A 25477-nucleotide genomic window follows, 5' to 3' on the forward strand; every position below is an offset into this window, starting at 1 on the left:
TGTAGGTAACACACCCTGCAGTAGGTAACACACACACCCTGCTGTAGGTAACATACACCCTGCTGTAGGTAACACACACCCTGCTGTAGGTAACACACCCTGCTGTAGGTAACACACCCTGCTGTAGGTAACACACCCTGCTGTAGGTAACACACCCTGCTGTAGGTAACACACACCCTGCTGTAGGTAACACACCCTGCTGTAGGTAACACACCCTGCTGTAGGTAACACACACCCTGCTGTAGGTAACACACATCCTGCTGTAGGTAACACACCCTGCTGTAGGTAACACACCCTGCTGTAGGTAACACACACCCTGCTGTAGGTAACACACCCTGCTGTAGGTAACACACCCTGTTGTAGGTAACACACCCTGCAGTAGGTAACACACACACCCTGCTGTAGGTAACATACACCCTGCTGTAGGTAACACACACCCTGCTGTAGGTAACACACCCTGCTGTAGGTAACACACCCTGCTGTAGGTAACACACCCTGCTGTAGGTAACACACACCATGCTGTAGGTAACACACACCCTGCTGTAGGTAACACACACGCTGCTGTAGGTAACACACCCTGCTGTAGGTAACACACCCTGCTGTAGGTAACACACACCCTGCTGTAGGTAACACACACCCTGCTGTAGGTAACACACCCTGCTGTAGGTAACACACCCTGCTGTAGGTAACACACACCCTGCTGTAGGTAACACACCCTGCTGTAGGTAACACACCCTGCTGTAGGTAACAAACACTCTGCTGTAGGTAACACACACTCTGCTGTAGGTAACACACCCTGCTGTAGGTAACACACTCTGCTGTAGGTAACACACTCTGCTGTAGGTAACACACCCTGCTGTAGGTAACACACTCTGCTGTAGGTAACACATACCCTGCTGTAGGTAACAAACACCCTGCTGTAGGTAACATACACACGGTGGATACACCTGGCTTTGTGTTTATTTAATCATCATTCGCCCTTTCCGCCTCAGCTCTGACAAACTCATTCATATTTTTCTTTACAACAGAGACAGAGAGAGCGTGTGTGTGTGTGTGGGGGGGGGGGGGGGGGGGTGACAGAGATAAGGCACATGGTGAAAGAGACAGAGAATTAAAAAAAGAGATGGAGAGAGAAAGAGAGAGAGTAAGAGACGTAGCAGGAGACTCAAAACATGAATTTACATGTTGAACCCACAACTCTGTTCCATTAGCGTCACTGAGTCAGCCCAGAGAGAGAGACACAGAGAGAGAGAGAGAGAGAGAGAGAGAGAGAGAGATTGAAAGAAACGGAGAGACAGTGTGAGAGAGAGAGAGAAATAGAAAGAGAGAAAGAAAGAAAGAGATTGAAAGAAATGGAGAAACAGAGAGAGAGAGATGGATAGAAATAGAAAGAGAGAGAGAAAAATGGAAAGAGAGTCAGGGAGATAAATAGAGAGAGAGAAAGAGAGAGAGATAGAGAGGGAGAGAGAGAGAGAGAGAGACAGAGAGAGAGAGAGAGAGAGACCTTGGTCCCTTGGTACACTGGATTATTAGCTGATGTACTCCAACATACTCCAGTATACTCCGATATACTCCCCAGTATACTTCAGTATACTCCCCAATATGCTCCAAAATACTCCCCAGTATGCTCTAATATACTCCGATATACTCCCCAATATACTCCAGTATACTCCAATAGACTCCCCAATATACTCCAGGATACTCCAATTGACTCCCCAATATACTCCAGTATACTCCAATAGACTCCCCAATATACTCCGGTATACTCCAATAGACTCCCCAATATACTCCAGGATACTCTGTTATACTCCCCAATACACTCCAGGATACTCCGCTATACTCCCCAATATACTCCAGGATACTCCGATATACTCCCCAATATACTCCAGTATACTCCAATATACTCCCCAATATACTCCAGGATACTCCGATATACTCCCCAATATACTCCGGTATACTCCCCAATATACTCCAGGGTACTCCGGTATACTCCCCAATATACTTCGGTATACTGCGATATACTCCCCAATATACTCCAGTATACTCCAGTATGCTCCAATATGCTCCAGTATACTCGCCAATACACTCCAGTGTACTCCGGTATATACTCCTGTATACTCTGGTATACTCCCCGCTATACTCCAGTATACTCCGATATACTCCCCAATGTACCCTGGTATACTCCGATATACTCCCCAGTATACTCCAGTATACTCCAATAAACTTCCCAGTATACTCCAATATACTCCATCACATACTACAATATACTCCATCACATACTACAATATACTCCATCATTTACTACAATATACTCCATCGTATACTCCAATATACTCCATCACATACTACAATATACTCCATCATATACTACAATATACTCCATCATATACTCCAATATACTCCATCACATACTACAATATACTCCATCATATACTACAATTTACTCCATCATATACTACAATATACTCCATCATTTACTACAATATACTCCATCATTTACTACAATATACTCCATCATTTACTACAATATACTCCATCATTTACTACAATATACTCCACCATACACAACAATATACTCCATCACATACTACAATATACTCCATCAATTACTACAATATACTCCATCAATTACTCCAATATACTCCATCACTTACTACACTATACTCCATCACATACTACAATATACTCCATCAATTACTACAATATACTCCATCATTTACTCCAATATACTCCATCACTTACTACACTATACTCCATCACATACTACACTATACTCCATCACATACTACAATATACTCCATCAATTACTACAATATACTCCATCATTTACTCCAATATACTCCATCAATTACTACAATATACTCCATCATACACTACAATATACTCCATCACATACTACAATATACTCCATAATTTACTACAATATACTCCATCATTTACTCCAATATACTCCATCAATTACTACAATATACTCCATCATACACTACAATATACTCCATCATTTACTCCAATATACTCCATCATTTACTCCAATATACTCCATCACACACTACAATATACTCCATCATTTACTACAATATACTCCATCATTTACTACAATATACTCCATCAATTACTCCAATATACTCCATCACTTACTACACTATACTCCATCATTTACTACAATATACTCCATCACATACTACAATATACTCCATCACATACTACAATATACTCCATCACATACTACAATATACTCCAGGCATTCAGAAATCCTTGACTTTTTCCACATGTTGTTGTGTTACAGCCTGAATTTAACATGTATTAAAAATATATATATATTGTCACTAGCCTACACACAACACCCCATAATGTCAAAAGTGGAATTATGTTTTTTCAAATTATCTTGAGTCAATAAATGTTCGACCCCTTTGTTATGGCAAGCTTAAATAAGCTCAGGTGGAGCAAGTTGAGAGCTTCAAGTTCCTTGGTGTCCACATCACCAACAAACTAACATGGTCCAAACACACCATGACGGTCGTGAAGTGGACACGACAAAACCTATTTCCCCTCAGGAGACTGAAAAGATTTGTCATGGGTCCTCAGATCCTCAAAAGGTTCTACAGCTGCACCATCGAGAGCAGGTTGCATCACTGCCTACTATGGCAACTGTTCGGCCTCCGACCGCAGGGCACTACAGAGGGTAGTGCGTACGGCTCAGTACATCACTTGGGCCAATCTTCCTGCCATCCAGGACCTCTATACCAGGCGGTGTCAGAGGAAGGCCCTAAAAATGGTCAAAAATCCCAGTCAGAAGTTAGCCAGAAGCTAGCCAGAAGCTAACCAGAAGCGAACCAGAAGCTAGCCAGAAGCTAACCAGAAGCTAACCAGAAGCTAACCAGAAGCTAGCCAGAAGCTAACCAGAAGCTAGCCAGAAGCTAGCCAGTTTACTGGCTTATGTTAGTATTCAGTTATCCATGGTTGATGGTCATCAGCTATCCTTTAGCTCGAAATGCTATCGCCAGCTTCGTACAACGCGACTCAGACCAGAACATACCGGACCTATTTTTCTCTCCATTTGCCCGGATTTCAACCGAAAGCTCTGGACATTTACACCTGGATCTCGCAGCTAGCTAGCTGCTATCCGTGTGACTATTGGCTTACGTCGATCCCGGAGCAAACATCAATTATTCCGGAGCTAGCCAGCTGAAGAGTTCCATCAGCCACTCCTGGGTTACAATCACCTCTCCGGACCCGTTTTACTGCCAACGCGGAGCCCCACCGGGCCTTCACAACTGGACTACCGACGTTATCTGCTCGGGGGAGTTATCCAACTGGCCCCTCCGTCGCGACGTTACCTGAACGCCCATCTGCGGCCCGCTAATCGTTAGCTGTCTTATCGGCTGCTGTCTGAATAGGTCTATCGCACAATATTTCCTGGGTCACTATAACTATATCTATATTGCAAATTGGATTGATCCCCTCTACCACACGGAACCCCACTAATCTACAGATGGAAACACACGAGGTGGCTAAAAACAGACCTCCATCCTATGCTAGCTTGCTACCGATTCAGCTGTCTGAATCGCCGTGACCCCAACAAACCTCACTACTCACTGGACCCTTATGATCACTCGGCTAAGCATGCCTCTCCTTAATGTCAATATGCCTTGTCCATTGCTGTTCTGGTTAGTGTTTATTGGCTTATTTCACTGTAGAGCCTCTAGCCCTGCTCATTATACCTTATCCACCTTTCAGTTCCACCACCCACACATGCGATGACATCACCTGGTTTCAATGATGTTTCTAGAGACAATATCTCTCTCATCATCACTCAATACCTAGGTTTACCTCCACTGTATTCACATCCTACCATACCTTTGTCTGTACATTATACCTTGAAGCTATTTTATCGTCCCCAGAAACCTCCTTTTACTCTCTGTTCCAGACGTTCTAGAAGACCAATTATCATTGCTTTTAGCCGTACCCTACCCTTATCCTACTCCTCCTCTTTTCCTCTGGTGATGTAGAGGTGAATCCAGGCCCTGCAGTGCCTAGCTCCACTCCTATTCCCCAGGCGCTCTCTTTTGATGACTTCTGTACCCGTAATACCCGTAATGTTTTATTCACTGCTTTAGCACACTCTGCCAAACCGGATGTTCTAGCCGTGTCTGAATGCTGGCTTAGCAAGACCACCAAAAATTCTGAATTCTTCATCCCTAACTACAACATTTTCAGACAAGATAGAACGGCCAAAGGGGGCGGTGTTGCAATCTACTGCAGAGATAGCCAGCAGAGTTCTGTCCTACTATCCAGGTCTGTACCCAAACAATTTGAACTTCTACTTTTAAAAATCCACCTCTCTAAAAACAAGTCTCTCACCGTTGCCGCCTGCTATAGACCACCCTCTGCCCCCAGCTATGCTCTGGACACCATATGTGAACTGATTGCACCCCTATCTTCAGAGCTCATACTGCTAGGCGACCTAAACTGGAACATGCTTAACACCCCATCCATCCTACAATTTAAGCTTGATGCCCTCAACCTCACACAAATTATCAATGAACCTACCAGGTACCACCCCAAAGCCGTAAACACGGGCACCCTCATAGATATCATCCTAACCAACTTGCCCTCTAAATACACCTCTGCTGTTTTCAACCAAGATCTCAGCGATCACTGCCTCATTGCCTGCATCTGTAATGGGTCAGCGGTCAAACGACCTCCACTCATCACTGTCAAACGCTCGCTTCAGCGAGCAGGCCTTTCTAATCAACCTGGCCGGGGTATCCTGGAAGGATATTGACCTCATCCCGTCAGTAGAGGATGCCTGGTTATTTTTTTTAAATGCCTTCCTCACCATCTTAAAACTTCTTAGGGCTGCAATCCCGTTAACGGGATCGATATGACAACAGCCAGTGAAAGTGCAGGGCGCATAATTCAAAACAACAGAAATCTCATAATTAAAATTCCTCAGACATACATGTATCTTATACAGTTTTAAAGGTAATCTCGTTGTTAATCCCACCACAGTGTCTGATTTCAAATAGGCTTTACAGCGAAAGCACCACAAACGATTATGTTAGGTCACCACCAACTCACAGAAAAACACAGCCATTTTTTTCTAGCCAAAGAGAGGAGTCACAAAAAGCACAAATAGAGATACAATTGTTCACTAACCTTGATGATCTTCATCAGATGACACTCATAGGACTTCATGTTACACAATACATGTACGTTTTGTTTGAAGTTCATATTTATATCAAAAAATCTGAGTTTACATTGGCGCGTTACGTTCACTAGTTCCAAAAACATCCACTGATCTTGCATAGCCACATCAATTCAACAGAAATACACATCATAAATGTAGATGAAAATACAAGTTATACTCATGGAATTATAGATATACCTCTCCTTAATGCAACCGCTGTGTCAGGTTTCAAAAACACTTTTCGGAAAAAGCAAACCATGCAATAATCTGAGAACGGTCCCTTGGTACAAAAAATAAATAATTATCCGCCATGTTGGAGTCAACAGAAATCAGAAATAACATTATAAATATTCCCTTACCTTTGATGATCTTCATCAGAATGCACTCCCAGGAATCCAAGTTCCACAATAAATGTTTGATTTGTTCGATCATGTCCATTATTTAAGTCCAAGTAGCTACTTTTGTTAGGGCATTAGGTACACAAATCCAAACGCTCGTGCAGGTCCAGCCGAACGTCGGACGAAAAGTTCAAAAAGTTGTATTCTGGGACACTGTTTGGAGTTTTTGTCTGCGTTGTCGTGACATCCGAAGATCATCAAAGGTAAACGATTAATTTGATAGCGATCGATAAACTTGCACAAATCCTTGATGGATTGCTTTTGCTTTAAAGTATAATTACAAAATCTGAGACAACAGGTGAATTAACAAAAGGCTAAGCTGTGTTTTGCAATATTGCACTTGTGATTTCATGAATATGAATATTTTCTAGTAATATTATTTGACTGTGGCACTATGCTATTCAGCGTTGCGGATGACAATTATACTGATTCGGGATGGGTGGTTCAGAGAGGTTAAGTAGAGGTATATCTATAATTCCATGTGTATAACTTGTATTATCTTCTAAATTTAGAGTTTTTCTGTTGAATGATGTGACTATGCAAAATCACTGGATGTTTTTGGAACTAGTGAATGTAGCCAATATTTTGATATAAATATGAACTATATCAAACAAAACATACATGTATTGTGTAACATGAAGTCCTATGAGTGTAATCTGATGAAGATCATCAAAGGTTAGTGATTAATTTTATCTCTATTTGTGATTTTTGTGACTGCTATCTTTGGCTAGAAAAAAATGGCTGTGTTTATTGTCGTTTGGTGGTGCTTTTGCTGTAAAGCATATTTGAAATCGGACACTGTGGTGGGATTAACAACGAGATAACCTTTAAAATGGTATAAAATACATGTATGTTTGAGGAATTTTAATTATGAGAATTTTGATGTTTTGAATTTGGCGCCCTGCACTTTCACTGGCTGTTGTCATATCGATCCCGTTAACGGGATTGCAGCCCTTGTCATATCGATCCCGTTAACGGGATTTCAGCCCTAAGAAGTTTTTAACAACCCTCCAGACGAGCTTCAATGGCATACAACTCTCCTTCCGTGGCCTCCAATTGCTTTTATATGCAAGTAAAACTAAATGCATGCTCTTCAACCGATCACTGCCTGCACCCACTCGCCCATCTAGCATCACTACTCTGCACGGTTCTGACTTAGAAGATGTGGACAACTATAAATATCTAGGTGTCTGGTTAGACTGTAAACTCTCCTTCCAGACTCACATCAAACATCCCCAATCCAAAGTTAAATCTAGAATTGGCTTCCTATTTCGCAACAAAGCATCCTTCACTCATGCTGCCAAACATACCCTTGTAAAACTGACCATCCTACCAATCCTCGACTTCGGCGATGTCATTTAGAAAATAGCCTCCAATACCCTACTCAATAAATTGGATGCAGTCTATCACAGTGCCATCCGTTTTGTCACCAAAGCCCCATATACTACCCACCACTACGACCTGTACGCTCTCGCTGGCAGGCCCTCGCTTCATACTCGTCGCCAAACCCACTGGCTCCAGGTCAACTACAAGACCGTGCTAGGTAAAGTCCCCCCTTATCTCAGCTCACTGGTCACCATAGCAGCACCCACCTGTAGCACGCGCTCCAGCAGGTATATCTCTCTGGTCACCCCCAAAACCAATTCTTCCTTCGGCCGCCTCTCCTTCCAGTTCTCTGCTGCCAATGACTGGAACAAACTATAAAAATCTCTGAAACTGGAAACACTTATCTCCCTCACTAGCTTTAAGCACCAACTGTCAGAGCAGCTCACAGATTACTGCACCTGTACATAGCCCTCCTATAATTTAGCCCAAACAACTACCTCTCCCCCTACTGTATTTATTTATTTATTTATTTTGCTCCTTTTCACCCCATTATTTTTATTTCTACTTTGCAAATTCTTCCACTGCAAATCTACCATTCCAGTGTTTTACTTGCTATATTGTATTTACTTCGCCACCATGGCCTTTTTTTTGCCTTTACCTCCCTTATCTCACCTCATTTGCTCACATTGTATATAGACTTATTTTTCTACTGTATTATTGACTGTATGTTTGTTTTACTCCGTGTGTAACTCTGTGTCGTTGTATGTGTCGAACTGCTTTGCTTTATCTTGGCCAGGTCGCAATTGTAAATGAGAACTTGTTCTCAACTTAACGACCTGGTTAAATGAAGGTGAAATAAAAAATATAAAATAAATAGACTGTTCTCTCTGTCACGGCAAGCGGTACCGGAGCGCCAAGTCCAAGATCCAAGAGAACAGCTGCTACCCCCCCCAAACCATAATACTCCTGAACAACTAATCAAATGGACCAGACTACTACTATACTATACGACTATACTACTTTAATAACTCTACCTACATATTACCTCGACTAACTGGTGCCCCCGGACATCGACTCTGTACAGGTACCCTCTTTATATAACCTCTTTAGCCCTCAGGACCTCAATACTTTCTGAAGGCACTGTATATCTGAATATTTGAATAGCTTTTTCACCTTTTTCACCCCCTAGAGTCGATTGACACACCAACGCATCAATCTAAGTCACATAAGAAAACAAATCCCCATAAAAACTCATCAGTTTAGAGAGTTTGTTTTTATGTCCCAATCCATCCAAGGCTAGAGCGGTGTTTCCAGAAATTCAACGCTTCTAAAAAAAAAAAAAAAACAGTTTGATCTACAAACTACTATGGAAAGGGGAAGCTATTACGAACATGATGTTGTTCTCTGTTTTTGCTCTACGACCCCTTACAATTGTCATCTGAAGTTGGTGCCGTTGATGTGCCAACGAACCGTTTGGGCTTCAAACTAATAGGGTCCCATTGTGGAAAGGGGTCATTCTGATGAACACGAAACGAGACACGTCTGAAGGTACCCAGTACCGGTTGAAAAACATGATGGGAATTAATGAAGGCAGGTTTGTGGCTACTCAAAACAAATATGTGGAAAAAATAGACACTCCAAAAATGTGTTTCTCATTATACATTTTTGGAACTGTCATTTTTGTTGTTTAAGAATGAATTTTTATGGGCTTTGGGAGTAAAAATCTATATTTTATCAAATCATTTTTTAGCATATTGTTTTTATACCTAAAAGGGTCCTAAAAATAATAATAAAATAGCTAAACTATCCATAGTATGATCATTTTAAAACAATTCCATGTGTCAGCTGTAGTATGATAATCTTAAAACAATTCCATATGTCAGCTTAGGACCCTCCCCTAACGTCTTAGACACTAAATAATTAAACAACACAAACGTCACTGTAGGTCTACTCCCTCTGATCAATGTTTCAGTAGGCCTACTCCCTATGATCAATGTTTCAGTAGGCCTACTCCCTCTGATCAATGTTTCAGTAGGCCTACTCCCTATGATCAATGTTTCAGTAGGTCTACTCCCTCTGATCAATGTTTCAGTAGGCCTACTCCCTATGATCAATGTTTCAGTAGGCCTACTCCCTCTGATCAATGTTTCAGTAGGCCTACTCCCTATGATCAATGTTTCAGTAGGTCTACTCCCTCTGATCAATGTTTCAGTAGGTCTACTCCCTATGATCAATGTTTCAGTAGGTCTACTACCTCTTATCAATGTTTCAGTAGGACTACTACCTCTGATCAATGTTTCAGTAGGACTACTACCTCTTATCAATGTTTCAGTAGGACTACTACCTCTTATCAATGTCTCAGTAGGCCTACTCCCTCTGATCAATGTTTCAGTAGGCCTACTCCCTATGATCAATGTTTCAGTAGGTCTACTCCCTCTGATCAATGTTTCAGTAGGTCTACTCCCTATGATCAATGTTTCAGTAGGTCTACTACCTCTTATCAATGTTTCAGTAGGACTACTACCTCTGATCAATGTTTCAGTAGGACTACTACCTCTTATCAATGTTTCAGTAGGACTACTACCTCTTATCAATGTCTCAGTAGACCTACTCCCTCTGATCAATGTTCCTAACTTACAGCAGACACTCTCTCTTTTTCACACACACACACACACACACACACACACACACACACACACACACACACACACACACACACACACACACACACACACACACACACACACACACACCCCACTCTCGCAGCCTACATTCAAAGCACATCTCTGAGCAGCCTATTCCTTATCGGTTCTCGATGTGTCCATATCCACATTTGTGCATAGCCTAGCGAGTGGTCAAGTTATCAGATTTTTAGCTAGCTAGATAGCTAGATAACATGACTGTCTAAACAATGTAATTTATTATTAAACCCCAGAATAAAGCGCATAGTGTAGAAAACCAATCAGAGGGCCAGACTACATGTGTGAAAAGGGCTGTTTTAGGCTTAGGTGTTAGGTTTAGGGTTGAGGTTTAAACGTGTGTGTGTTTGTGCATGCGTGTGTGTGACCGAACAACATAAAATATAAGGATTCGTTTTCATAATGATGTTCTGAGCGAAATGAGCTGTCCAGTCATAACATATCATGAACTAAATGAACGTAGCTATATGAGGGAGGACGAGAGAGAGAGAGAGGGAGGATGTCTGTTCTGTAGCACAGTCTCTCCATTACAGCTACAGAGGAAAGAACGATCAGAGAGAGAGAGAGAGAGAGAGAGAGAGAGAGAGAGAGAGAGAGAGAGAGAGAGAGAGAGAGAGAGAGAGAGAGAGAGAGAGAGAGAGAGAGAGAGAGAGAGAGAGAGAGAGAGAGAGAGAGAGAGAGAGAGAGAGAGAGGATGTCTGTTCTGTTGCACAGTCTCTCCATTACAGCTACAGAGGATAGAACGATCAGAGAGAGAGAGAGAGAGAGAGTGGGAGGGAGAGAGAGAGAGAGAGAGAGAGAGAGAGAGAGAGAGAGAGAGAGAGAGAGAGAGAGAGAGAGAGAGAGAGAGAGAGAGAGAGAGAGAGAGAGAGAGAGAGAGAGAGAGAGAGAGAGAGAGAGAGAGAGAGAGAGGTGGGGGGTTAACTGAAGCGTTTAAAAGCCGTCACTCCCCCGAGGAGTCTCAGACGAACGTGACTGTATTGGTCTTGTTACAAACATGTTTTTCTGCCTCGGGTAATGTCACCATACTGAATTCCTCAAACCTCTCATTTCACATTTCCCTTTCTTCTTCAAACACGCACACACACACACACACACGCACACAAACACGCGCACACCCACACACACACACACACGCACACAAACACGTGCACACCCACACACACACACACACAAACACGCGCACACCCACACACACACACACGCACACACGCACACGCACACATACACACACACGCACACATACACACACACACACACACACACACACACACACACACACACACACACACACACACACCCTCCCTGTGAGGATCACAGGTATTCTCAGAGGTTGTCTAGGATGAGTCACACCGTCAAATTACCACGTTTCAAACAGCTTTCAAATTACTTCCCTTCCAGTTGGGTGGTGCTATGCAGCGCCGTGCTTCGAAGATAACCGATAACACTCCTACAAGGAGTTTTGGAGGACTCATCTCACCTTCCTTGTGTTTGACGCAAACAGCATATCTGTGAGTGTGCATCTGTCTCTCTCTCTCTCTCTCGGTGTGTGTGTTTCTAAGAGATAGGCCTGCAAGTCACAGCCAGAGCGATTAGCCGGTCTGCACATAGTGGCCAGAGAGACACAACACACACAACAGCTTCATTCATAAAATGGAAAAACATTTCCAATACTGGCCTGCTAGATTCTATTGCCCCGGTAGGCTGCTAGCTTCTACTGCCCTGACAGGCTATTAGCTTTTACTGCCCTGACAGGCTATTAGCTTTTACTGCCCTGACAGGCTATTAGCTTTTACTGCCCTGACAGGCTGTTAGCTTTTACTGCCCTGACAGGCTATTAGCTTCTACTGCCCTGACAGGCTATTAGCTTTTACTGCCCTGACAGACTATTAGCTTTTACTGCCCTGACAGGCTATTAGCTTTTACTGCCCTTACAGGCTATTAGCTTTTACTGCACTAATAGGCAGCTAGCTTCTACTGCCCTGACAGGCAGCTAGCTACTACTTGCATGATAGGCTAGTAGCTTTTAACACCCTGATAGGCTAGTAGCTTTTACTGCCTTGACAGGCTAGTATCTTTTACTGCCAAGATAGGCTGCTAGCTTCTACTGCCCTGATAGACTAGTAGCTTCTACTGTCCTGATAGACTAGTAGCTTCTACTGCCCTGATAGACTAGTAGCTTCTACTGCCCTGATAGATTAGTAGCTTCTACTGCCCTGATAGGCTAGTTGCTTCTACTGTCCAGCTATGCTGCTAGCTTCAACTTCCCTGATAGGCGAGTAGCTTCTACTGTCCTGCTATGCTGCTAGCTTCAACTTCCCTGATAGGCTAGTAGCTTCTACTGCCCTGATAGGCTAGTAGCTTCTAATGCAATGATAGGCTGCTAGTTTCTACTGTCCTATTAGACTAGTAGATTCTACTGCCCTGATAGGCTGCTAGCTTAAATGACCCTGATAGGCTAGTAGCTTTTACTGCAGCTTGACTTGGTTTGCTGTCACTATAACCTAGTGTTCTCCACGTTGATGTCACTATAACCTTGTGTTCTCCACACTGATGTCACTATAACCTAGTGTTCTCCACGTTGATGTCACTATAACCTTGTGTTCTCCACGTTGATGTCACTATAACCTTGTGTTCTCCACGTTGATGTCACTATAACCTTGTGTTCTCCACACTGATGTCACTATAACCTAGTGTTCGCCACACTGATGTCACTATAACCTAGTGTTCTCCACGTTGATGTCACTATAACCTAGTGTTCTCCACACTGATGTCACTATAACCGAGTGTTCTCCACGTTGATGTCACTACAACCTAGTGTTCTCCACGTTGATGTCACTATAACCTAGTGTTCTCCACGTTGATGTCACTATAACCTTGTGTTCTCCACACTGATGTCACTATAACCTAGTGTTCTCCACACTGATGTCACTATAACCTAGTGTTCTCCACGTTGATGTCACTATAACCTAGTGTTCTCCACACTGATGTCACTATAACCGAGTGTTCTCCACGTTGATGTCACTACAACCTAGTGTTCTCCATACTGATGTCACTATAACCTAGTGTTCTCCACGTTGATGTCACTATAACCTAGTGTTCTCCATACTGATGTCACTATAACCTAGTGTTCTCCACACTGATGTCACTATAACCTAGTGTTCTCCACATTGATATCACTATAACCTAGTGTTCTCCATACTGATGTCACTATAACCTAGTGTTCTCCACACTGATGTCACTATAACCTAGTGTTCTCCACGTTGATGTCACTATAACCTAGTGTTCTCCACGTTGATGTCACTATAACCTAGTGTTCTCCATACTGATGTCACTATAACCTAGTGTTCTCCATACTGATGTCACTATAACCTAGTGTTCTCCACACTGATGTCACTATAACCTAGTGTTCTCCACGTTGATGTCACTATAACCTAGTGTTCTCCACACTGATATGACTATAACCTAGTGTTCTCCACACTAATGTCACTATAACCTAGTGTTCTCCACACTGATGTCACTATAACCTAGTGTTCTCCACGTTGATGTCACTATAACCTAGTGTTCTCCACACTGATATGACTATAACCTAGTGTTCTCCACACTGATGTCACTATAACCTAGTGTTCTCCACACTGATGTCACTATAACCTAGTGTTCTCCACACTGATGTCACTATAACCTAGTGTTCTCCACACTGATGTCACTATAACCTAGTGTTCTCCACACTGAGGTCACTATAACCTAGAGTTCTCCACACTGAGGTCACTATAACCTAGTGTTCTCCACACTGATGTCACTATAACCTAGTGTTCTCCACACTGATGTCACTATAACCTAGTGTTCTCCACACTGATGTCACTATAACCTAGTGTTCTCCACACTGATGTCACTATAACCTAGTGGGCTCCCCAGACTGAACATTATAGAGAGATATTGGTGTCATATAATTAAAACCCATACAGTATTGGCCTTCAAATATATTATATGTGGTTAATTTTATTTTATTTTGCCATGGTCAAGGGAAAATGTTATTTTTAGGGTTTAGAAGGGTTTAGAAGCCAGTTATTCTGCTAGAATAACTGTAGTGAAATAATCCCAGAATGCTGTTGGAAGCCATGTGGAATCCATGTACAGCTCTAGGCTGCCTGTTGTGAACCGATGGAAGGTCAGTTGAGCTTTATTTCCATAATTTAATTGTTTATTGATTTGATGTCAGGTAGTCTGGTACAGTAGTAGGCTACACGGCGCCATGACATCACTGTGACCATCTCAAGCAAAACCGGAATGTCTCGTGACGCTCGGAGAGAAACAGCTGATTAGATCTCCACTCTGCCGAACGCTCCACCGCGCAGCATGGCACGAGGCTGTTCATGGACCAACGGTCTGAGAGTTTATTTGTTTATTTTGGATTCTCGCTAGTTTTTTTGCAGAAGCAGCAGTAACAGAAACAACAAGTAACAGAAAATGATAACTTTAAACAACTTTAAAATACAAAATGTAAAATTCAAACCGTAACAATAAAGATACAACAACACAAACAATAAACCCAGTTACAGACTCATGTGAAGGCTGAATTACAGAGGAGAAACTGCAAAGATACAGAAGTCCGGGAAACCTCTGGGGCTGGATGGCATACCAGTTGAGGTATATAACAAAAAACATTAACATGTTTTAACCATTCCTATAAAAATGTAAGACTCAGCAACAAGGTCGGATTTCTCTATTACGGAAACAGGACCCAGATATATAGATATTGTTACGGTACGTGAATGAGGACCCAAAAGCGAATTAACAAAACAGCGTTTCTTTAATGAGGAAACACATGTAGGCTCAGATGGACAGGCAGATTCCGACAGGACAGGACAAGGTTAGATGAACTGGCAGATTCCGACAGGACAGGACAAGGTTAGATGAACTGGCAGATTCCGACAGGACAGGACAAGGTTAGATGAACTGGCAGATTCCGACAGGACAGGACAAGGTTGCAGCAAACACGACGATAGTCTGGTTCAGGCATGGGAAACACAAACGAGAATCCGACAAGGACAGAAGCAGGAACAGAGAGAGATATAGAGACCTAATCAGAGGGAAAAAGGGAACAGGTGGGAAAAGGGGTGAACGAGGTAGTTAGAGGAGACAAGGAACAGCTGGGGGAAGGAGGGTAAGAAAAGGTAACCTAATACGACCAGCAGAGGGAGACAGGGTGAAGAGAAAGGACAGAAACAAGACACAACATGACAATACATGACAGTACCCCCCCACTCACCGAGCGCCTCCTGGCGCACTCGAGGAGGAAACCTGACGGCAACGGAGGAAATCATCGATCAGCGCACGGTCCAGCACGTCCCGAGAGGGAACCCAACTCCTCTCCTCAGGACCGTACCCCTCCCAATCTACTAGGTACTGATGACCACGGCCCCGAGGACGCATGTCCAAAATCCTACGGACCCTGTAGATGGGTGCGCCCTCGACAAGGATGGGGGGGGGGGGGGGAAGACGAGCGGGGGCGCGAAGAACGGGCTTGACACAGGAGACATGGAAGACCGGGTGGACGCGACGAAGATATCGCGGAAGAAGAAGTCGAACTGCGACAGGATTAATGATCTGGGAAATACGGAACGGACCAATGAACCGCGGGGTCAACTTGCGAGAAGCGGTCTTAAGGGGAAGGTTCTGAGTGGAGAGCCAAACTCTCTGACCGCGACAATATCTAGGACTCTTAGTTCTACGCTTATTAGCAGCCCTCACAGTCTTCGCCCTATAACGGCAAAGTGCAGACCTGACCCTCTTCCAGGTGCGCTCGCAACGTTGGACAAAAGCCTGAGCGGAGGGGACGCTGGACTCGGCGAACTGAGAAGAGAACAGCGGAGGCTGGTACCCGAGGCTACTCTGAAAAGGAGATAGCCCGGTCGCAGACGAAGGAAGCGAGTTGTGGGCGTATTCTGCCCAGGGGAGCTGTTCTGACCAAGACGCAGGGTTGCGAAAAGAAAGACTGCGTAAGATGCGACCAATAGTCTGATTGGCCCGTTCTGCTTGACCGTTAGACTGGGGGTGAAAGCCGGAAGAGAGACTGACGGAAGCCCCAATCAAACGGCAAAACTCCCTCCAAAATTGAGACGTGAATTGCGGACCTCTGTCCGAAACGACGTCTGACGGAAGGCCATGAATTCTGAAAACATTCTCGATGATGATTTGTGCCGTCTCTTTAGCAGAAGGAAGCTTAGCAAGGGGAATAAAATGAGCCGCCTTAGAGAACCTGTCGACAACCGTAAGAATAACAGTCTTCCCCGCTGACGAAGGCAGTCCGGTGACAAAATCTAAGGCGATGTGAGACCACGGTCGAGAGGGAATGGGAAGCGGCCTGAGACGGCCGGCAGGAGGGGAGTTACCGGACTTAGTCTGCGCGCAGACCGAACAAGCAGCCACGAAGCGACGCGTGTCATGCTCCCGGGTGGGCCACCAAAAACGCTGGCGAATGGAAGCAAGCGTACCCCGAACGCCAGGGTGGCCGGCTAACTTGGCAGAGTGAGCCCACTGAAGAACGGCCAGACGAGTAGGAACGGGAACGAAAAGAAGGTTCCTGGGACAAGCGCGCGGCGACGGAGTTTGAGTGAGTGCTTGCTTTACCTGCCTCTTAATTCCCCAGACAGTCAACCCGACAACACGCCCCTCAGGGAGAATCCCCTCGGGGTCAGTGGAGGCTACTGAAGAACTGAAGAGACGAGATAAAGCATCAGGCTTGGTGTTCTTAGAGCCCGGACGATAAGAAATCACGAACTCGAAACAAGCGAAAAACAGCGCCCAGCGCGCCTGACGCGCATTAAGTCGTTTGGCAGAACGGATGTACTCAAGGTTCCTATGGTCAGTCCAAACGACAAAAGGAACGGTCGCCCCCTCCAACCACTGTCGCCATTCGCCTAGGGCTAAGCGGATGGCGAGCAGTTCGCGGTTTCCCACATCATAGTTACGTTCCGACGGCGACAGGCGATGAGAAAAATACGCGCAAGGGTGGACCTTGTCGTCAGAGAGGGAGCGCTGAGAAAGAATGGCTCCCACGCCCACCTCTGACGCGTCAACCTCGACCACGAACTGTCTAGAGACGTCAGGTGTAACAAGGATAGGAGCGGATGTAAAACGATTCTTGAGGAGATCAAAAGCTCCCTGGGCGGAAACGGACCACTTAAAGCACGTCTTGACAGAAGTAAGGGCTGTGAGAGGAGCTGCCACCTGACCGAAATTACGGATGAAACGACGATAGAAGTTCGCGAAGCCGAGAAAGCGCTGCAGCTCGACGCGTGACTTAGGGACGGGCCAATCAATGACAGCCTGGACCTTAGCGGGATCCATCTTAATGCCTTCAGCGGAAATAACAGAACCGAGAAATGTGACGGAGGAGGCATGAAAAGTGCACTTCTCAGCCTTCACAAAAAGACAATTCTCTAAAAGGCGCTGGAGGACACGTCGAACGTGCTGAACATGAATCTGGAGTGACGGTGAAAAAATCAGGATATCGTCAAGGTAAACGAAAACAAAGATGTTCAGCATGTCTCTCAGGACATCATTGACTAATGCCTGAAAGACAGCTGGAGCGTTAGCGAGGCCGAAAGGAAGAACCCGGTATTCAAAGTGCCCTAACGGAGTGTTAAACGCCGTCTTCCACTCGTCCCCCTCCCTGATGCGCACGAGATGGTAAGCGTTACGAAGGTCCAACTTAGTGAAAAACCTGGCTCCCTGCAGGATCTCGAAGGCTGAAGACATAAGAGGAAGCGGATAACGATTCTTCACTGTTATGTCATTCAGCCCTCGATAATCTATGCAGGGGCGCAGGGACCCGTCCTTCTTCTTAACAAAAAAAAACCCCGCTCCGGCGGGAGAGGAGGAGGGGACTATGGTACCGGCGGCAAGAGCTACAGACAAATAATCTTCGAGAGCCTTACGTTCGGGAGCCGACAGAGAGTATAGTCTACCCCGGGGGGGAGTGGTTCCCGGAAGGAGATCAATACTACAATCATACGACCGGTGTGGAGGAAGAGAGGTGGCCCTGGACCGACTGAACACCGTGCGCAGATCGTGATATTCCTCCGGCACCCCTGTCAAATCACCAGGCTCCTCCTGTGAAGAAGAGACAGAGGAAACAGGAGGGATAGCAGACATTAAACATTTCACATGACAAGAGACGTTCCAGGAGAGGATAGAATTACTAGACCAATTAATAGAAGGATTATGACAAACTAGCCAGGGATGGCCCAAAACAACAGGTGTAAAAGGTGAACGAAAAATTAAAAAATAAATGGTTTCGCTATGATTACCAGAGACAGTGAGGGTTAAAGGTAGCGTCTCACGCTGAATCCTGGGGAGAGGACTACCATCCAAGGCGAACAAGGCCGTGGGCTCCCTTAACTGTCTGAGAGGAATGTCATGTTCCCGAGCCCAGGTCTCGTCCATAAAACAGCCCTCCGCCCCAGAGTCTATTAAGGCACTGCAGGAAGCTGACGAACCGGTCCAGCGTAGATGGACCGACAAGGTAGTGCAGGATCTTGAAGGAGAGACAGGAGTAGTAGCGCTCACCAGTAGCCCTCCGCTTACTGATGAGCTCTGGCTTTTACTGGACATGAAGTGACAAAATGACCAGCGGAACCGCAATAGAGACAGAGGCGGTTGGTGATTCTCCGTTCCCTCTCTTTAGTCGAGATGCGGATACCTCCCAGCTGCATAGGCTCAGCACCCGAGCCGGCAGAGGAAGATGGTAGTGATGCGGAGAGGGGGGCAACGGAGAACGCGAGCTCCTTTCCACGAGCTCGGTGACGAAGATCAACCCGTCGCTCAATGCGAATAGCGAGTTCAATCAAGGAATCCACGCTGGAAGAAACCTCCCGGGAGAGAATCTCATCCTTTACCTCTGCGCGGAGACCCTCCAGAAAACGAGCGAGCAAAGCCGGCTCGTTCCAGCCACTGGAGGCAGCAAGAGTGCGAAACTCAATAGAGTAGTCAGTTATGGATCGATTACCTTGACATAGGGAAGACAGGGCCCTGGAAGCCTCCTCCCCAAAAACAGATCGATCAAAAACCCGTATCATCTCCTCCTTAAAGTCCTGATACTGGTTAGTACACTCAGCCCTTGCCTCCCAGATTGCCGTGCCCCACTCACGAGCCCGTCCAGTAAGGAGAGATATGACGTAGGCGATACGAGCAGTGCTCCTGGAGTAAGTGTTGGGCTGGAGAGAAAACACAATATCACACTGGGTGAGGAACGAGCGGCATTCAGTGGGCTCCCCAGAGTAACACGGCGGGTTATTGATTCTGGGCTCCGGAGATTCGAAAGCCCTGGAAGTGGCCGGTGGATCGAGGCGGAGATGGTGAACTTGTTCTGTGAGGTTGGAGACTTGGGTGGCCAGGGTCTCAACGGCATGTCGAGCAGCAGACAATTCCTGCTCGTGTCTGCCTAGCATCGCTCCCCGGATCTCGACGGCTGAGTGGAGAGGATCCGAAGTCGCTGGGTCCATTCTTGGTCGGATTCTTCTGTTACGGTACGTGAATGAGGACCCAAAAGCGAATTAACAAAACAGCGTTTCTTTAATGAGGAAACACATGTAGGCTCAGATGGACAGGCAGATTCCGACAGGACAGGACAAGGTTAGATGAACTGGCAGATTCCGACAGGACAGGACAAGGTTGCAGCAAACACGACGATAGTCTGGTTCAGGCATGGGAAACACAAACGAGAATCCGACAAGGACAGAAGCAGGAACAGAGAGAGATATAGAGACCTAATCAGAGGGAAAAAGGGAACAGGTGGGAAAAGGGGTGAACGAGGTAGTTAGAGGAGACAAGGAACAGCTGGGGGAAGGAGGGTAAGAAAAGGTAACCTAATACGACCAGCAGAGGGAGACAGGGTGAAGAGAAAGGACAGAAACAAGACACAACATGACAATACATGACAGATATAAAGATCCAGTCCACCTAATAAACTGGAGACCATTTACACTTCAGTGTTGTGATGCCTAAATACTAGCCAAATGAACAGCGCGCATAGAATTATGAATGTCAAATATTATTAATCCCTATTCAGAGCTGACTTTGAAAAGGCTTTTGATAAAGTACAACTGGAATGTATACATAAATGTCTGCAATATTTACATTTTGGATAATCTCCAATATAAAGGGTAAAAGTTATGTATAGTAACCCTAGGTGTAAAATGTTCAATATAGGCTACTTATTAGAAAGTATTAAATTGCAAAGAGGAAAAACAAGGCTGTCCACTATCGGCACGTCTATTTATTATTTCCATCGAAATGGTAGCTATTAAAATCAGATTCAACAATAATATCAAGGGCCTGGAAATCCAGGGCTGAAAAACAAATGTGTCATTGTACGCTGATGATTCATGTTTTTCTTTTAAAACCACAATTTGGATCCCTCCACATTTATGGGCCTGCCTACACCCAGCAACAAGTTTTTTTTTTAAATTGTATGAGCAAAAAAATATTCAATTTTATTTGGAATGGCAAGCCAGACAAAATTAAACATCCCTATATATATATATATATATATATATATATATATATATATATATATATATATATAATGAATATGAACTCAGAGGGCAGAAATGATTAAATATTAAACCAATAGACTTCTCACTAAACACCTCAGTCATACAATCTAGTTATATCCGAACTGGTTCTCCAGCAGATTAGTAAGAATGGCTCATCCCGTGCCCAAGAATGGCCTTTTTGACTTTATTCAAATTACAACCTATCACTGTTTCATTTGAAAATAATCTCCAAAATATAGCTATTTTTAAAACAAGCCATAGAAAATTGGTTGCAATTTCAGTTTAATCCACCAGAGAAGACAGAACAAATTTTACAATAAAAATGGTGGTTATCAAATCAAATTGATAATAAAAAAAAAAACATTATTTACAACAACAACAACAAAAAAAACGGTATAATCTTTGTAAATTATATCACAAATAGGATTGGTGGAGTTGCACTAAACAAAAATATATGAAAATATCTGCTCTACCCAAAATTACAACCAACTAATTGCAGCAGTTTAATTTAAGGACCAAAAAATGAACAGCTGGGCCATACAGATTGCAAAACAGTTGGGAAGTGTCACGGATCCCTCCGTAACGTTCATTACGCACACCTGTCTCCTATTCCCACTGATTAGTACTTGTATAAGTGTGCCCTGTGGTTTCCATTGGACTATCCATTATTGTTACTATGTCCGTTGGTGAGTACCTGTGCTGTGTGTTTTGGGCTTTCGTGCCATTGTGGATTGTGCAGATGATTACGGGTCTCGTCCCGTGTGCTGATCATTGTGCGCGTGTGTTATTTATTCGAGCGACTCCTCGCTCTTTTGTTTTGGGTGTTTTGCTACGTTTATATTTGGTCTTCGTCCCTGTGCCTTTGCACGCCGTAATTTGGGCTTAATAAAAAAAACTATTACGTATTCCTGCACCTGTCTTCCGAATCATTCATACCAATGTGACAGGAAGAGATTTTCAATGTACCGATTCTATGGCACCAGGTTTATGAACTGATACACAAAACAACGTCTGATTCAATAAAAATTTAAAATATTATAATATTATACGAAATTCTTGCAACCAAGAATGTTATATATATGGGGGATAAAACCATCCCATCCCATCCCATCCCTAACCCTAACCCTAACCCTAACCCAATTAATGAACATGCACCTGTGGAACGGTTGTTAAGACACTAACAGCTCTCAGACGGTAGACAAGTAAGGTCACAGTTATGAAACTTAGGACACTAAAGAGGCCTTTCTACTGACTCTGAAAAACATCAAAAGAAAGATGTCCAGGGGCACTGCTCATCTGCATGAATGTGCCTTAGGCATGCTTAGGCATTCCCAAGATGGCATAGCAGTTCAGACGTATTTTTGTCCTCGTCCTGTCGTGTATATAAATATATAGATATATTTACAACTTTTTTTTCACATACATTTTAAAATGTTCCAATAACTCATCTTCAGAACACTCTCCTGCAATCCGCTTCACCAATTTATATTTATATAAAAAAGTATTATTTACCTCAGATCTGTAATCCTCCGAGAGGCTAGCCAGAAATTAGCCAGAAGCTAGCCGGGAGCTAGCCAGAAGCTGGTCCAGAAGCTACTCTGAAGCTGGTTCAGAAGCTAGTTAGCTTATTTACTGGCTAATCGTTAGTACTCAGCTAACCACGGTTTGTGGTCATCGGCTGTCCTTTGGCTCGAGAATCTATCGCCAGTTTTGTACGGCACGGTGCAGCGCAGCGCGGCTCGGAACGGAACATACCGGATTTCGGCCGCTGGCTCTGGACATCCATACCTGGATCTCACAGCTAGCTAGCTGCTATCCGTGTGACTATCGGCTTTCGTCGATTCCGGAGCTAACATCAATTGTTCCGGAGCTAGCCAGCTGAAGAGTTCCATCAATCACTCCTGGGCTGCAGTCACCTATCCGGACCCGTTTTGCTGCCTACGCGGAGCCCCACCGGGCCTTCACAGTTGGACTGCCGACGTTGTCTACCCGAGGGAATTGTCCGGCTGGCTCCTCCGGCGCAACGTTGCCTGGGCGCCCATCTGCGGCCTGCTAGCCGTTGGCTATCTTATCGGCTGCTATCTGAATAGACAATCGGACAATTTTTATTTTATTTTATTTTTATTTATTTATTTATTTATTTTTCTTCTTGGGCCTCTATAACTATATCTATTGTTTTTATTTTTGTTGTTGTTGTGTGATTTGGATTCATCCCCTCTACCACACGGAAACCCACTAATCTACTGACGGAACGCAAGAGTTGGCTAATAACAGACCTCCATTCTATGCTAGCTTGCTCCTATGCTAGCTTGCTACCGATTTAGCTGTCTAAATCGCCGTGACCCCCAACCAACCTCTCCACTCACTGGACCCTTTTGATCACTCGACTGAGCATGCCTCTCCTTAATGTCAATATGCCTTGTCCATTTGCTGTTCTGGTTAGTGTTTATTGGCTTATTTCACTGTAGAGCCTCTAGTCCTGCTCATTATACCTTATCCAACCTATTAGTTCCACCACCCACACATGCAATGACATCTCCTGGTTTCAATTATGTTTCTAGAGACAATATCTCTCTCTTCATCACTCAATACCTAGGTTTACCTCCACTGTATTCACATCCTACCTTACCTTTGTCTGTACATTATACCTTGATGCTATTTTATTGCCCCCAGAAACGTCCTTTTACTCTCTGTTCCAGACGTTCTAAACAACCAATTCTTATTGCTTTTAGCTGCACCCTTATTCTACTCCTACTCTGTTCCTCTGGCGATGTAGAGGTGAATCCAGGCCCTGCAGTGCCTAGCTCCACTCCTATTCCCCAGGCGCTCTCTTTTGACGACTTCTGTAACCGTAATAGCCTTGGTTTCATGCATGTTAACATTAGAAGCCTCCTCCCTAAGTTTGTTCTATTCACTGCTTTAGCACACTCTGCCAACCCGGATGTTCTAGCTGTGTCTGAATCCTGGCTTAGGAAGACCACCAAAAATTCAGACATTTTAATTCCAAACTACAACATTTTCAGACAAGATAGAACTGCCAAAGGGGGCGGTGTTGCAATCTACTGCAAAGATAGCCTGCAGAGTTCTGTCCTACTATCCAGGTCTGTACCCAAACAATTTGAACTTCTACTTTTAAAAATCCACCTCTCTAAAAACAAGTCTCTCACCGTTGCCGCCTGCTATAGACCACCCTCTGCCCCCAGCTGTGCTCTGGACACCATATGTGAACTGATTGCCCCCCATCTATCTTCAGAGCTTGTGCTGCTAGGCGACCTAAACTGGAACATGCTTAACACCCCAGCCATCCTACAATCTAAACTTGATGCCCTCAACCTCACACAAATTATCAATGAACCTACCAGGTACCTCCCCAAAGCCTTAAACACGAGCACCCTCATAGATATCATCCTAACCAACTTGCCCTCTAAATACACCTCTGCTGTTTTCAACCAAGATCTCAGCGATCACTGCCTCATTGCCTGCATCCGTAATGGGTCAGCGGTCAAACGACCTCCACTCATCACTGTAAAACGCTCCCTGAAACACTTCAGCGAGCAGGCCTTTCTAATCGACCTGGCCGGGGTATCCTGGAAGGATATTGATCTCATCCCGTCAGTAGAGGATGCCTGGATATTTTTTTTAAATGCCTTCCTGACCATCTTAAATAAACATGCCCCATTCAAGAAATTTAGAACCAGGAACAGATATAGCCCTTGGTTCTCCCCAGACCTGACTGCCCTTAACCAACACAAAAACATCCTATGGCGTTCTGCATTAGCATCGAACAGCCCCCGTGATATGCAGCTGTTCAGGGAAGCTAGAAACCATTATACACAGGCAGTTAGAAAAGCCAAGGCTAGCTTTTTCAAGCAGAAATTTGCTTCCTGCAACACTAACTCAAAAAAGTTCTGGGACACTGTAAAGTCCATGGAGAATAAGAACACCTCCTACCAGCTGCCCACTGCACTGAAGATAGGAAACACTGTCACCACTGATAAATCCACCATAATTGAGAATTTCAATAAGCATTTTTCTACGGCTGGCCATGCTTTCCACCTGGCTACTCCTACCCCGGTCAACAGCACTGCACCCCCCACAAAAACTCGCCCAAGCCTTCCCCATTTCTCCTTCTTCCAAATCTGCTCAGCTGATGTTCTGAATGAGCTGCAAAATCTGGACCCCTACAAATCAGCCGGGCTAGACAATCTGGACCCTTTCTTTCTAAAATTATCTGCCAAAATTGTTGCCACCCCTATTACTAGCCTGTTCAACCTCTCTTTCGTGTCGTCTGAGATTCCCAAAGAT

The 25477-nt window shown here is 44.4% G+C and overlaps 1 protein-coding gene across 1 annotated transcript in view; it reads left to right on the top strand.

Annotated features, from left to right (window-relative positions):
• The first annotated feature begins 11974 nt into the window (after window positions 1-11974).
• si:dkey-175g6.2 (uncharacterized) overlaps window positions 11975-25477 on the top strand; it is a 60795-nt gene continuing 47292 nt past the window's right edge. The window contains exon 1 of the mRNA XM_090226307.1: window positions 11975-12124. Coding sequence (XP_090082433.1) covers window positions 12027-12124 — 98 coding nt within the window. The 5' untranslated portion in view covers window positions 11975-12026. The remainder of the gene's footprint in view (window positions 12125-25477) is intronic.

This window comes from Oncorhynchus mykiss, chromosome 29, assembly GCF_057628025.1.
Source record: "Oncorhynchus mykiss isolate SJ-2025 chromosome 29, ASM5762802v1, whole genome shotgun sequence".
Taxonomy (NCBI): domain Eukaryota; kingdom Metazoa; phylum Chordata; class Actinopteri; order Salmoniformes; family Salmonidae; genus Oncorhynchus; species Oncorhynchus mykiss.